The sequence below is a fragment of the Hippoglossus hippoglossus genome, chromosome 1, assembly GCF_009819705.1.
Source record: "Hippoglossus hippoglossus isolate fHipHip1 chromosome 1, fHipHip1.pri, whole genome shotgun sequence".
In the NCBI taxonomy this organism is placed as follows: Eukaryota; Metazoa; Chordata; class Actinopteri; order Pleuronectiformes; family Pleuronectidae; genus Hippoglossus; species Hippoglossus hippoglossus.
The window spans coordinates 25,616,739-25,632,832 of NC_047151.1; the positions used below are offsets into that span (position 1 = coordinate 25,616,739).

General features: G+C 44.6%; 2 protein-coding genes across 5 annotated transcripts in view; one reads left to right on the forward strand and one right to left on the reverse strand.

Annotated features, from left to right (window-relative positions):
- Window positions 1–917: 917 nt before the first annotated feature.
- LOC117762961 (beta-1,3-galactosyltransferase 5-like) lies at window positions 918–3,199 on the reverse strand. Of its 4 annotated transcripts, none has more exons than XM_034587762.1 (2): window positions 2,941–3,131; window positions 918–2,100 (listed from the first exon to the last, which is right to left on the reverse strand). In XM_034587762.1, the coding sequence occupies exon 2, from the start codon at window positions 2,093–2,095 to the stop codon at window positions 1,142–1,144; it is 954 nt and encodes a 317-aa protein (XP_034443653.1). In that variant the 5' UTR covers window positions 2,096–2,100; window positions 2,941–3,131; the 3' UTR covers window positions 918–1,141. The 4 variants fall into 4 exon arrangements, with proteins under 4 accessions (XP_034443653.1, XP_034443643.1, XP_034443632.1 ...); XM_034587752.1 differs by having other exon boundaries at window positions 1,065–2,100; window positions 2,988–3,199; XM_034587741.1 differs by having other exon boundaries at window positions 1,065–2,112; window positions 2,988–3,199.
- A 9,431-nt stretch (window positions 3,200–12,630) lies between these two features.
- Window positions 12,631–16,094, forward strand: part of LOC117764493 (vasorin-like) — a gene marked incomplete at its 5' end in the record, with an annotated part of 30,277 nt that continues 26,813 nt past the window's right edge. The window contains 1 exon segment of the mRNA XM_034590368.1: window positions 12,631–12,677. Coding sequence (XP_034446259.1) covers window positions 12,631–12,677 — 47 coding nt within the window.

The window sequence follows — 16,094 nt, forward strand, 5'->3', positions numbered from 1 at the left end:
CATTATGTAGAAGTACAGAAATATCAATTCGTGAGTTATTTGAATAATTTGGGGCTATTACACTACAACTCTGAAAACATCAGACTTTGACAACCTCTAATGAGGAGAATCAGTTTTTATGTTCAGTATCTAAATCCACATGATGTTCTGATCCGTGTCCGACCTGAGACCACGTAGTGGTTTGATTTATCACTTGTACACACACATTGTTCTGTGTAACAAAGGGAGAAGGTGCCTCCATGTTGTCTGCAAACACAATAATCATCTTTATTTAAAACAAAAAGGAAGCAGCAACTAAAAGACGTCACAAATTCAGTCAATTTAAAAGAGAGCAGTTGAAAAAGTTCACTCACTAAAAGAAAATTAAAATTCAAGTAAAACCAGAGACGTCTCTCAGAAAAACTTATAAGAAATTGAGTCAGCCGACATTATTTCCTCGGGCAGATCGTTCCAGATCGTCTCAGAGCCAGATGAGATCATTTTGGTCCCTTTAGTTTCCAACCAGCTTTCTGAGACAGGTAGCAGACGTCTGCCCGAGGATGTAGAGGTAGGAGCTAGGGTGTAGGAGCTAGTGTGTAGGATCTGGTGTGTAGGAGCTAGGGTGTAGGAGCTAGTGTGTAGGAGCTGGGGTGTAGGAGCTAGTGTGTAGGATCTGGTGTGTAGGAGCTGGTGTGTAGGAGCTAGGGTGTAGGAGCTAGTGTGTAGGAGCTGGTGTGTAGGATCTGGTGTGTAGGAGCTAGTGTGTAGGAGCTAGTGTGTAGGAGCTGGTGTGTAGGAGCTGGTGTGTAGGAGCTAGTGTGTAGGATCTGGGGTGTAGGAGCTAGTGTGTAGGAGCTAGTGTGTAAGAGCTAGGGTGTAGGAGCTAGTGTGTAGGAGCTAGTGTGTAGGATCTGGGGTGTAGGAGCTGGGGTGTAGGAGCTGGGGTGTAGGTCAGATACACAAGATTGAGAAAGACTTTAAACTTAAAATAAAATTCTAAAACATGGAGCCGGTGTAAAGAGGCTAAAACAGGAGTGATGTGATAACGTCTCTGGGGTCTAGATGAAAGTCTGAAAATATGCTCCACTTCATTTAGCAGTAGAGTCGCCCCACCACCGCCCACAAGAAACTACTTTCAGTTCAAACAAACATGATCTGAAGCTCAGCATTTAGCGCCTGGTCCTTTGCTCGTCTCCCAGTAACTCTTCATCTGTGCGATGCTCGTCGTTGTCATGGCGATGACCTTTGAGAGGCTGCAGCTGCTCAGAGGATGCACGGGGTCGACGATAAACATGGTGTTTTCCGGGGGGTCGGTGGGGGAAATGCCCAGGTGCTTCAGACACATCCCCAGGTAGGCGTCTTCAATGAAGAGCGGTTTAATCCGAGGAGAGACTTGCAGGATCTTCCAGGGAAGGTCCAGGGACATGACGTAGGCCATGCCCAGAGGATAGGGGGGGAACTCCGGCTCAGCGATAACGTCTCTCGGGAGGTAGAACTTATTAAATGGGTTTCTCAAAACTGGGCTGTGCCACCACACCAAACCTGTCATGTAGTTTTGTTTGGCCGTGCCGGGATCCACCAACAGTTTGACCAAGTTGGGGACATGGACCAACATGTCCGAGTCAATCTTCATGACGTAAGAAGCGTTGGTGCAGTGAGCAGCCAGCCACTCCAGCATGACCATGGTCTTGATGGTCAGATTGCGGTAGCTGTCCTGGAAGTCGCTCTGGATCAGGTCGCGGTGCAGATCATTCTCCTGACTGAGTTTCTCTTGCTGCTGCCCAGCATCAGCTCCTCCAGGCAGGCCCACTAAGAAGAGCGTCCCCACCACCTCACCCTGAACCACTGTCTCACTTCCCCATGTCTTTCGGATGGCGTCCCGAGCCGCCACATCACTGGGCGCGACTGGGACCATCATGACCAGGAAAGGAGACCTGGTCCTACATGTCGGTGTGTCGTCCATGATGATTTGGTAGTTTCGTGGATAGGCCACATGATACGTTGACAAAGATCCGGGACTCCAGTTGCCATCAAAGCTGAGATAGATGAGGAAGACGGCCGCCGTCCCCAGGATGCAGATCAAAATGTGTTTTAATTGTCTCCTCCTGTTCCCCATTGAACCTACAGAGAAACGACACTCGTGTTGTCACATGACGAACAGCAATTCTCTCAAATATGATTCAGGTAAAACAGCAGCACACGACTCAGTCGTCCACCATGTTTGAGAGAAAGAAACATGATGTAATGATTAAAAACAAATGCAATGCAAGTGTAATCATTCCAAATGTTTTCAAGTAGCAATCATGCAAATTATAACTGATTTATACAAATGACTGTGCTGTAAACAAAATTATATTTAGGAAACAAAGGTTGTAATAATGATTATATTCTAACCATGTTTTGTATTTTTAGTCGTTCATCTTCTCTGGTGAAGTTACATGACTAAATGCTGGAAAGACTGTATTTGATTTGCATTCACCGGCCACACTGTCAATAAAAATGTTTTAAAACCACGTCCACATATTTACAGATTGATTTTTTTTTTCGCCCAGATGATGAAACTTAATTCTGTTTTCATCCTGTCACAAGGTTTTTTAATTCCATATCTGGGCTCTATTGCTGTGGGATCTTCAAATTGTTTTCAAATCACTTCTTATTCTTTGCTTTTAAACTGTTTACTATTTGTTTCAATTTTCAACTTGGAAAACACCTTGTTACTGTGTGTTGAAGGGAATTAATGTAGATTTTTACTGTTATTCTACAAGTTTAATTTCTATTATTATACAAATGTATTATTATAATATTATTATTAATAATATGTAGACACATTAAAGTCTTGTCTCATGAATGATCTCAGTTTAAAACACTTGATGCTAAATGTCTATAGTAGGTTTTGATTGATTTTCTCCTTTTACAGCTTAAAGGTGTGGATGTTCCCCGTGTAGCGCGGTGTTGTCCCACCTCTCCCCGGGGAAAGAGACTCTCCCACGGCGCAGCTTCTCACTCACCACCGCTGCAGAGACTCGGTGAAAACCTGGTGACTCTTCCCTCTCCTCTCCGTTTTCCGTCTCCGTGTAGGTTTGGACGTTTTTCCATGACTTACAGAAAATGTACCAATTACTGTCACTTCCTCGTTTTAGTTTTAGGTTGACGAAAAAACCCGAAGTGGAGTTTCTTGATTACTGGACTGAATGGAAGTGGACGGACAACAGAGAAATCCTGGAATGGAGCCCAACACCTCTAACCTACGGTGGGCGAGAGAGCTCAACGCGTGCAAATCAATTTGAGGACACGTGCGCTCACAAGGGGACACACACACACACACACACACACACACACACACACACACACACACACACACACACACACACACACACACAGAAGATGCACCTGCTGTAGTGTGTAATGCTTTGAAAGGTCCGTCACCATTGACCAATAGAAGACTGAGATCATTTCTCAGTACGTCCGACCTGGAGAAAGTCATTCATGCTTTCATATCCTCACACCTGGATTACTGCAATTCTTAGAGTGCAACATGACACTTCACCACTAGATGTCACTAAATCCTACACACTGAACCTATAACATTGCCTAAATCACATTTTTGACTGTAGGCTATGTCTTTGTAATCCCAATAAAAGACTTTTATCCTTTAAACACAAGCAAACATACCAAAAAAAAAAAAAAAAAAAAAACTGACCAGAACTAAATCTGTGAAATACTCTTCTATCACGTGTACTTATGTCTTTGTCTTCTCCAACGCCGTGTCTCCGTCCGTCTCACACACCATGAGCAGAGCATTAAAAGTGAGAGTGAGCCAGACTCCGTGGTGATTTAGTGGTCGCAGACAGTGAGAGGGTAGAGGCCAAGCTCTGGGTCTCATACTATCTCTCCCCATTCACCAGCCCATAAATAATCACACTCACACAGTGACACCAGGGAAACTGCAGACGGAGGAGATGAAGGATGGAAGAAGAAAGACGGAGGGGGAGGTGGTGTCTTTTGATGGAGAGAGAGAGAGAGAGAGAGAGAGAGAGAGAGAGAGAGAGAGAGAGAGAGAGAGAGAGAGAGAGAGAGAGAGAGAGAGAGAGAGAGAGAGAGAGAGAGAGAGAGAGAGAGAGAGAGAGAGAGAGAGAGAGAGAGAGAGAGAGAGAGAGAGAGAGAGAGAGAGAGAGGTGTTTGCACAATGAAACTAGTACAAAGCCCAACAAACAAGTTTAAATTCACTACATCTGAAGTTTTATTTTCAAGATCCATAAATTACTCTGAGAAATCAACAAAAAATTTGCTAAACGTCTTACAGTGTTAAAGAAAGTGAAAATAAATTCCTAGATCCGCCGCTGAACCAAAATGTAATAGTTTCAATCAATGAAATCAAATGAAATTTGTACAGCCCGTATTCACAAACCACAATTTGCCTCATAGGACTTAACAAAGTGCGACATCCTCTGTTCTTTACCCTCATGAATAATATAATATAATATAAATAAACTTCAAACAGGAACCATAGAAACCTCAGAGAGATTTGATGTGTCCCTCTCTACCAGGACGGACAGAAGAGTAATAGATGCCATGTGCAGCAGAGCACATCAACACAATTACAATATTTACAACACTCACGAGAAAAGACAGCGACTAACATAAATGAAGATGTTTAAAGTATCAATACAAAAGAAATATGTCTGACAGAGATGAAGGGAGCAGCAAGGACAGCTGCAGTGACTGTGTTGTGTTGTTGACGTCCACGCCGTTTCCCTCCTCTTTACATTTTGTGGACTTCCTCCTCACCACGAGGACCCCTGCCACTCAGGTTCTCACGATCCCTGTCGGAGAGTCACTGCGGGCTGTGAGAACCACCGCCGCCCCCCCCCCGACCGTGCCGGGGTCTGCGCTCCCCTGACGCGAGCGCGCAGACGCAAACAAAAACACACACAAACATGTCGCTGCTGGACGTATATGTTGTACAAACAGATTCACACGACGGCAAACACGGGCTCTGCATCCTGACTTCACTCCATCGTCTCTTAAAACAAACACAGCTGCAGCTGGAGCATCGAATGTGCTTTGTGTGGATCATGTAAACCATATGTGATCAGTCTCCAGTACATGTGTGTGTGTACATTCATGATAGTGTGTCATTGTCAGCGAGGAGCAGGAGTAGAGGAGGCAGTAACTAAGGCGAAATCTATACTACTATTTGAAAATTGGCGATTTCAAACTAAAACCATCACTGTTCACCTGGAAACTCACATTAAGTCACTATGGTGTAAACAGGAATTGCTTGATTAATAGGAAAAAATGTATTCCCACAACAGGGACAGCAAAAGCTTTGAATTGATCCCCCATGTTGTGTCCTACACTGGAAGCTGACGTTGTCCTCTGGGAGGGGGTCACGTGAAAGGAGCCTGACGAATTAGCGAAGTCTACGACTTGACTGAAAGGACCCGATCAGCAAGCGGTTGTGAGTGTCTGCGTCATCTTTTCCAATTGTCTCGGTTTCAGCTCGTTTAGAGGGGGTTTTCAAACTAAAACGGGACCAGCAGCATTTCCAAACGTCCCAGTTTTAGCGTCTCTAAAACTCCGGAGCAGTGTGGACGTCCTGTGTTTCAAACCAGAACGTAGTGGTGTGGATATCACCTTATGATGGTAGAGGATCAGGTATTTACAGTCAGATTAACTTAGGCTGTAGAATGTGCGCCTCCTCCCCAATCGGGGGATGGAGGCGTGTTGTTGAGGTGCAGCTCGTACACCTGCTCGACCAATCGTGAGTCACTCTCAGCCGTCATTCGTTCACTGTGTTTTTCAAAGCATCTAATAACTAATTAAAACCAAACCTGAACAAACTAAGACGACAGAGACCATCTTTGATCTATTTGTTGTGTAATTTGATATTTTCAGGTTTGGTCCATGTCCTATCTGCTAACATGGAAGAAGCGGGGTTTATGACAAGTGCTGCAGCCGTCCACCAGGGGGCGATCAAGATGATTTGGCTTCACTTTGGGAGATGGTTTCCTCCAGCAAAGTTCAGCTCAGTTCATTTTGAGTTCATCTGCAGATCTACACTCTCCCTCCGTCATCTCTGGAATATTTGTGCTCTTTTCGTTTTTTCCCCCGTCGCTGCAGCATCGTTGCCTCGGCGATGGCGTCCGTCCTCACGAGGCGTCTCACGAGGCGTCTCACCACAGCTCATTAACAGCGCTGATGACTCCGGAGCCGCCGCCGCCGCCGCTGCTGCTCTGAGATTCGTCATTAACATCTGTTTGTGGCCGGCGAGGCAAAGGCTGAAGGCCGCGAGAAAACAAAACAACAACACTGACGAGGCTGACGACTGCAGAGTCTGGAGCATGGACGCAGGACGGGTTCCCATGGCTGTGTCCTCCTCCTCCCTCGTGTTTTCCTTCCTCCCCTCCTTCCCTCTCACTGTCCCTTGTCAAATCCCTCCCTGTCTTTACCATCCTCCCTCCTCACTTTCTGTCTTATCTCCCCCCCCCCCCCCCCCCCCCCCTGTCCTTGTGTCTATCACCTCTCCTCCGTCCTGTCCTCACCTGCTCTGCCTCTTCTCTTTTCCGGCTCCTTCTCTCTCAAAGCTTCACTCCTCTCTCTCTCTCTGTCGGAGATAAGATGTGGCAAAATGAGACTCTGCTTCAAAGTGGGAATCCTCGCCTGTGTCGGCCCTGCCAAAGTGCTCATGAGCAAATTCATCACAGCTGCATGAGTGTTCTGCAGCGTTTGTAGTCAAACATGGCATCTATAGAAGGAAGAAGACAAAACAAATGTTCTTTAGTCATGAACACCTTAAGGGAAAATGTGCACTGTCCTTAACTCTGAAGCAAATTGATGTGAAGTGATGTTTGTTGTTCACTTCATGCACCTTGATGTGTATTAAGGTGTCAGGAAGGCAGCGGGTTTATCACACTCACTGGATTGATGCATCGCATTTGTCTCCAGCTGCTTTCAGACGTTTTACTGAAAGTTTCCAGAGAGGCTGTACTACTTGGGAAAGCAAATGTCTGAGTCAGTAGCCGCGGACATTTTACAAAACTCTTCCTCTCAGCGGATCATCGTGTTCTGCCCCAGGCGTTCAGGGACAGTCTCATTCTGGGTACTTCATATGTTAAAGGTAGATATATACTATGTTTATGTTTATGTTTACTTATTAATTGTTTGGGCAATGTACTGCAATGACCCCTTCAAACTTATTTTTAAGGTAATAGTATTTGTATTAATGTGTGTATCTGTATACATATTATATATATTTAAGTACATGCTGTGTATGTACTTTTTGTATGTGTATGCATTTACATGTATGTACATTAATTCAAAGGGTTAAAATACTAATATAAAATATTATTAAATTAAGAGGGAAACAGGTGTTTTACTATTCACGATAATAATAAACTAAACGCACTAACCGATGACCAGAAATATCACACACACACACACACACACGGCATGCATGCATGTGTGTGTCTGTGTGTGTGTGTGTGTGTGTCTGTCAGGGTACAGGTGGCAACTTCATCATCAGCGGTGAAAAGTTCTATTAATACGCCAGAGTTAAAGAGGAACACACACACACACACACACACACACAGAGACATGACAGTTATATGGAGAAAGAAAAAGGCAGAAGTCAAAAGACATAGAGAGGGAAATAAAAATAAAATCCTTCTGCTTTCTGGCAGTGAACCAAACACAGAGTCTGACTGCCCCCCCCCCCCTGGGGAGAACAACTCCAGGCCTGAATTCCTTTGTGTTATTTCATGTTTTCCTCTCCACCACAGTTTCTCTCTGAAACACAGTCTGTGTGCGAGCCCTCCATAAAGCAACTTCCCCCACGTCTGCACTGCTGTAAAACAAGCTGTGTAGTCAGGGCGATGTAGTCAGGGCGATACAAGCCGTTTGAGCATTTATTCCATATCCTTGATATCACATGTCAGTCCCCTCCACTAGTTCGGTCTTTGTCAGCACTAGTTGGACATTTGGTCGCACTAGTTCAGCATCTTACTGTACTAGTTGAACAAAAAATCTTCCTAGTCACTCTTTTTCAGCAACTAGTGCCACTTTTGTTCAACTAGTTACAACAGAAACCTTACTAGTAACACTGTGCACTGAGCACTAGTAGCACCAAAGTCCCTACTAGTTGGCTTTTTGCTGCACTAGTGGCCCTCTGGACCGAACTAGTAATGCTGAAAGTGTTACTAGCTAACTAGTGAGCTGCAAAAGCTCTGACATGTAAGCTAGTCAAACATGGATTCAGCTCACTAGTAAACTAATTTTCTGCACTAGTTGAACTAGTGGGAGCCAAATGTCCAACTAGTGCTGACAAAGACCGAACTAGTGGAGGGGACTGACATTTGATATCAAGGATATGGAATAAATGCTCAAATGGCTTGCCATAAAACAGACAGGCATGACACACACACACACATGTACACATGTACACTGCCTGCTCTGCACAAGTCAAATAAGTGCACACACACACACACACACTCCCAGAGCAACACCCCCTGGATCTTATCCCTCTGTGTTTTCCTGTGTTATTTACATTCCTGTGAAGCTACAAGTCTGAGGAGGTTGGGAGGGACTCAGGGAGACGAGCGAGGGTCTTACACGGACAGAAGTCATTTCCGCTGCTGTGTTGGGGGCGGGGGGGGGGGCGTGGGGGGGGGGGGCGTGGGGGGTCAGTGAAGGGTCAAGTCTTCCCCAGCCCCGACTGTGTGAATCACATAAACACTGCGACTCAAACACTCCCACTTGGTACCCGAGTGCAGCCGAGGAACCTTCCACACAACACTCTGTACTTGTTCACAGACGTGTGGCTGTGTTGAGGATCCACTGAGGAGATAATATGTAACAATGAATTAAGATGTCTAAAAACTTTGTGTACTCACATTATCACAAATGATGGAGGGAAAAACACACGTCCAGCCAGTTACATGTTTTTACCTTTTTTTTATTGGTCACTTGTAATTGATCATATTAATTTATTGCTGTTTGCTGCGTAATGTGAATAAAACCATCCAACTGGGTCGTTGTTTTGATCGAGACCTCATGTGGCTGAACGACATATTGCATGTTTAAGTCCTGCGGAACATTCTGGATCATTTCTAGATGTTAAATCACAGTCAAACAAACAAAGCCTCCAAGATAACTTTGAATCACCAACGGAAGTAAAACTATTTTTGTACTTGGTAAATGCTGTTTTCCTTCAAACGCCAGAAAACCAGTTTATATATATATATATTATATGACATAAGAATTTGTGTTATTATGATTTGTAGGTAAATCAAATGACATTTATGTGTAAAGTTGCTGTAGCGATGCTTTAATCCCATCATGTGATTATATTACATTATGATTATCACTTTAGAAGGTGTAGAAGTTGCACATTTGTTCGTAGCCAATTGCAACATACACTTTATTCAATACTATTAAATAAAAAACACAAGCTTCTGAAGAATTTCAATAAAATTAAGAGAACAAACATGGATGCAAAATTTGTAAAAAAAACAACAAATAAATGTACTAAAAAAATGTAATCTTTTATTCTAAATATAAACTAATTTCAGCTCATAAAAACAAATCACTCCATTTATTTCTTTATTTAAAAAATGTAATCTCACCTTTTTTAATTTGTCTGCCGGCCTTGTTCTTCACTTGTTGTTGAGAGAAACGTTATCACCCCCCAGTTATCAGAGCTTTAAACAAGATGCTGTGTTTTTAAACTCGTCAGTTTCACGTATTGATTTGTTCCCATGAGAAAATCCCTCTTCGGTGTTTCACTGTAAAGCAGCAGAACAAACACAAGTGTGAAGGATCAGGGTCGTTGTGTTTGTTTTCTCGCACTGCTGTCACACGCACGCACGCACGCACGCACACACACACACACACACACACACTCACACACACACACACACACACACACTCGACACAAAGCAACTCTTTACTGGGACTCATCCCACAGCCCAGCTGGCCTTGAACCCACTGATAGCGACTACGTACAGTAAATGAAGAATGTGATTAAATGATTAAATATTAATGAACTTTTCTAGTTATGATCTACTCAAAGCTGTTTACAGTACAAAACCCATTCACCCATTCACACAGTGCGTTTATTCCCAGTCCCGCTTCTATCACACACACAGCAGTTGTCAGGGGCAGTTGTGGTTCAGTATCTTGCCCCAGGGACACTTTGGAATACAGGCTGGAAGAGCCGGGAATGGAACCACCGACCCTCTGGTTAGTGGACGACCCGCTCTGAGCCACAGCCTCAAAATGTCCTTCTGAGACACGTATGTCAAGGAACTGACTATGGCGTCTGAGTTTGGGCAGTTATGGCTCAGGGGGTAAAGCGGGTCGTCCACTAACCGTTTATCTATCATATATTTTTGCTTGTTAGAGTTTGTAAGCAAACCCAATAGTGGACAGAATGCAATGAAATAAAGAAAATTATTTAAAAAAAAAAGAAGATAAAAGAAGAAACGGCCCATTTAAGGGGGATTAGGTTTTCAGTTCTGAGATCAGACAACTCCAACGTAGTTAAAACATGATTTCACTTTGGGATCAAATCGACGACGAGCACATTCCTCTGTGTTTTTATTGAGTGTGAGTCATGTTGATGGAAACTGGACTTCATCTGGACACAGCTCGTGCAAGTCCCGGCTCGACTGAGTGACCGCCTCGTTTTAGACTCTCAGATGTCAGTGTGTTTATGTGTGTGTGTGTGTGTGTGTGTGTGTGTGTGTGTCGCTGCTCATGTATGTGTAGATTTTATGTATGTATTTAAAAACTCTATATTTAGACGTGTGTCTTGTTTTTCCTCTGTCGGATGGATTGTTGACATCTGTCCGGCCGTGTTAGCACATGTGAGTGACACCGGCTCCACTGGCGGCGCACGGCAGTGTCGTCGGCCGTCTGGTGAATGCGAGGGCAGCGTCGGGTTTCGCCGTGTTCCCGTGCACGCAGCACAACCCTGCGTTTTTTGACTTTAGTGTCTCCGTCCACAGCTCATTTGCAGCTGAGGTGACAAGTGGAAGTAACTTTCGACTAACTTTCCCAAGACTGGGTATAAATACACCGGCTCAAAATGGAAAGGCAAACTTGGAGGGTGAACTGTAAATAAAGAGAAATGTAATGGGAGGGTGAACTTTCGTAAAGTCTGCGGCGAGGAAATGCTCGTAAACCCCGCCTCCTCCATGTTAGTGGAAAGTGCATGGGCCAAACTAAAAAATCTAACTACATGTTAAAGTTTCTATTATTAAAAATTGGGGGAAATGTCATGATTGACAGCCGAGACTGACTCATGATTGGTCGAACCAGTGGAGACAGGTCGCACTCGCGTCGGGTGCGGACAGAAAACACAGGATCACCTGTCAGGTTCACGTCAGGCTCGGTTAATTCACTCTCGGGCTCGGATGCGTGCAGCTTGTTGCACTGCCACCTAATGGCCAAAAAGAAACAGTTAATGCACCCGCTAGGCTCAATGAATCGCTACATCGTTTAAAAAACAAGATGGTGAGTGTCACTGGTGCGTGTGCTGCTCCTCTGAACTACATGATCGATTGAGTTATGTACCTGTCAGATTTAATTATGTAGCTTTTGGATCACGTTCATCTGGTTTTAAACCTTTGTTTGTAATCAACCTTTTATTTCCTTCGTTGCACGACACTACATCTTCCCACTGAACAGTTTTTCTGACCTCAGGTTTGTCTTCTTCAGTCGTAGACCCCCTGGATAATATAATGTTATTACTAAGCCCCCTCGGGCCGAGACGTGCAGGGCTGCCCATAGCCGATCACGTTTTATATAAATGTCGGTTTTAGGGTTTTTTAGGTTTAAATTGATTCAGTTTTCGTGAAGTCAGAATTAAGAGCGGGATCTAATTTTCTATATACTTTATTCTGCTTGTTTAATAGCATTTAGATTGTGGGCTCCATGCCTGGTTTATCAAGTTTATTGATATTAATTTCTCCTCTAAAGCATTTAAAACTTCTGACTCACCACCTGATCAAGTCCCGGCCTTTCTCGATATCCTTTCCTGCAGCTGCACAACTCCAGGATCCCATCATGGTCCAGAGCTGGTTCAGACGTGATTCTTAGTCCTAGAGGGGGTCGTGCCAGATTTCTTAATTCACTGCGAACATAAATCAGAGACAGAGCAACATGTTATCATTACACAGTTACTCACATCAACTGTAATACAATAACACAAAGCTGTATATTGTGCAGAGGTGTGTGTGATCCGCTGATATGCGTCACAGCTCTGACGTGGAGAATAAAGCACCGGACCGAACCATCCTTCCTGCTGCGGATCTCTTTTGCAGGTGCCTCGGTCTCGGGGATGCGCCCGGCTGCGCGCTCTGGCTCCAACTCGGCCCCTCCCACTTCTCCAGCTCGTATAAGTGCTCGCTTGCTTCACTTCAATGAGAGCTATTGTTGGAGAGTCCGTGCGCCCCTGAACGCTGGCGGATCCCGGAGCCGGACCCTGACAGACGGATCGTGCGCTCCCGTGACTCGCCTCCTCTTTGGTTTTTAAAGTTTGTGCGTAAACGCGAACTCTGCTGCATCAGTGGAAGAAGTTTGTGGAAAGTTTTTCTGGGGTTTTGCATCGAGAGACTCGCTGACAAAGTGGATAAAAAACATTTAGCGTGAAACGCTGCTGCAGTGCGTCCCCGCGGATTTTGGATTACTGCGCCAAGGTACGTGTCTCCTGCGCTTTTCTCCCACTTACGATTCTTTCTAAATGTGCCTTTTTACGCACAACGCGAATGACTGACCCACTCCTTCTCCTCCTCTGCAATGAATGTGATTCCACTAGCAGTTAAATGGCAGAACTCCTGCTCATGTACGAAGTCTTTATGATGCTGTGATATCCATTAGAGCCAGTGCGTAAACCTGTGAATCTGCAAACTTTGATGCTCTCCGATAATTGATCCAGGATCAGCCCCCCTGCTGCGCCTGTGCCCAGAGGTCCCTGGCTCGCATGTGAAAAGCTTCCCTTGTGGTCGGAGACTTTTTTTTTTACTCAGCGTATCCATTGATTCCTCTTCCCCGGCGCACGGATCACTATCTCGGGTCAGGATCTACCCGGCCAGACGCGCGGGCAGGAGAGACACAGGGAGGAGTGTTTCCCTGCAGAGATATGTGGAAACAGGATTAGCTCTTATCTGCTGTCATTGCTCCAAACCGTGCTCGTGTCGAATGTATCGGATTAGAGGTCGTTATCTGCCCCTCCACGGTTTCTCGCACTTGTGGCTGTTTGTTTGCACCTCGGATGGAGGATACTTTAATCTGTGATGATCCCCAGAGACGAATCAGGAGGTTCCCGTTGGGACAAACAGGCTTCCTGCGGGGTTTTAAGACTCATGTCTCATGCAGTGTGAACTAGATCTTATTTATTGTCTCATTTTAAATATATTTTGGTCCAACAAACCAAACATTGCAACAAGCTGGAGTAAATAATTGAAGCTTATCTTAAGAAACAAGTCAAACTTTTGGACTAATGATAAAACAAAAGAACGAATTTTGGAAAACATTTTGGCCATTTTCACTGTTTTCTGACAGTTTAAATAATGAGTGATTAATCAAACATTTACTAGCTTCTTCCCTGACCTGTACCACAACCTTCACACCAAGTTCATGATAATCTGTTTCTGTGTAATCCTGCTAACAGGCAGACGGACGAGGTAATAAACTAGTATAGTAATGCATGGCCGAGTTCCTCTGAGAACCCATTCACTGTTCAAGAGCTCGACGATGAGTTCGGGGACAATAAAGTTCCAACTCAATATTATTTCGGTGAGTGGGCAGGAAAAACAAACCCAGTTTGGAGTGCGAGTCTGGGAAAAGCAAAGAAAGGTGGAGACGGGGATGGACCGGAGCACCGACAGGAGAGCGGCTGAGAGCAAAGCAAACATTCCTGACTCGGTGTCTCAGCAATTTAATTAAGGTTCCTGTGAGATGCTGCAGCGAGCACCTCGAGGTGAAGGCTTAACCCCCAACTCCCACCACCCCGACCCCCCACCCACCCCTGTTTCCAGCTTGGACTAATCCCAAGGGGTCAGCTAAATAAGTGTTTGGGTCACGCCACGATGACAACTAAATAGGGGGGGGACCCCCGAAGGAAAGCTCCCCAATCAGGGAGTTAATAACCCCATGAAGGAAGTTAAGAGGTACAAGGTGAAGGGGATCGAGACATGGGTTGGATGGTGTGTGTGTGTGTGTGTGTGTGTGTGTGTGTGTGTGTGTGTGTGTGTGTGTGTGTGTGTGTGTGTGTGTGTGTGTGTGTGTGTGTGTGTGTGTGTGTGTGTGCGTGTGCGTGGATGAAATTTCAGTTGTTATCAGCCACACCAACTAAAAGCCCCTCCTCTTAGTGGAGTTTAAGTGTGCCCTGTGGTGCTCTGATGACACACACACACACACACACACACACACACACACACACACACACACACACACACACACACACACACACACACACACACACACACACTTCAGGTCAGATTTCGGTCACTGTACCACTGGCGGGATATATTTTTATAGGGAGATAAATTCCTGAAACAAGCTGCTATTTTATTTCATCCGCTACTGATCGACTCGTGGCAAAGTTTTTCTTGGCCCCTGGGGACAGAAAGCGTTTCCCTCCTGTTGTTGTCCTGACCAAAACATCTTCTTTATGTGTTCTTCCCCCCCCCTCGGCGTCCACAGCGCTCGGCGTGTGCAGACGCTGCAGAGAGGCTCGTCTCCAGCCACGCCCTCCTGCTCGCTTGTTGTTGGTTTTCTGTTCGATTTGTTTTCCATCTTGGTTTTTCTGCCACGGCCCTGAAATTTGCTCTGGGTTTTCTCTTTTATGTGGAACCAGAATGTCACACTCACTCTGCCTCAAATCCTCGTGATACCCAACCCCCGCCACACTCCTCAGTGATATTGGAAGGTCTACTGCCAAAGTTTACTACAGTATAGTTAAGGTTATGGAAAGATCTTGTGTGTATATATATATATATATAAGCATGGAAAACAAACTATGGTTAAAGCGTGGTAAGGGTTTGGCAATGAAATCACTTGGTTAAGTTTAGATAAAGGTTGTGGTTATGGTTTAAAAGTTTGTCGTGGGCGGTGAAAGCTCGACTTTACGCTTCACTAAATGGAAACACTGCAGCTTTTCACACTGGCATTAAAGCTGCTGTGTTAATCGTGCACTGCAGAACTGTCCAATATGATTCAGAATGATACTCGGCTTTAATATTCATCCGCACTTTCTACGTTTCAGTTTGAACATCCATCACCTTTGCTAGATTTTACATCTGCGGTCCACACAACTCTGGAGTTTACGAGCCCCTAAAATTGAGAAATGCATCTAGCCTGGTTTTAGTTTGTGTATTTGTATGGACAGAGATATGCAGTTAAAACCCTCATCTGGACGGAGATTGTTTATGTTTTCAATTTAAAACTTAAAATTGACATTCTTTTTGGTCTTTTGGGTGTTTTTGCAACTTTCCACGAAAATTGGCCCAAAAAAAAGGCAAAGTTCCACATTTCCATTTGCTATTATGTGATAATTCTAAAGAGGCATATCTCCTAATATCTCATAAATAAAATGAGCGTTGCTAAATTAATTAATTTAGTGATTCTTGCAACTTTTGTATCTTGGGGAAGCGAATGAAATAAAACTTTTAGCGCCCTCTAGTGGTAGTGTTACGTATGACACTGTGCCCCGACGCCTTGAGGAAACATACTGCATCACACAATGCACCAATTCAAAAAGTGTTGTATTTTTCCAATAATAAGAAGAAACCAACTCTATTTTTAAGTAGAGGATCTAAATGTGAATCTGGATCTCTTCCTGTGCAGATGTGTAGGTGGGGGGGGGGGCTGAGCGGCGTGTCAGCTCATTTGGGAACGTTTAAGGAAGCAGGGACCTCGCAGATGTAGCGGACGTCCAGCAACAAGCCTCTGATAAATCATCCTGCTGGGTTCAGTCACTACGCTGCTCAGGCGGATTTGACCTGAAAGACCCTGAAACTATTTACACTGACAAGCTGCTGATGATGTTTACTGACGACAGTTGTTCCCCTGGTTTGTTCCAATTAAGTTTCCAATTGTGTATAAATATATAG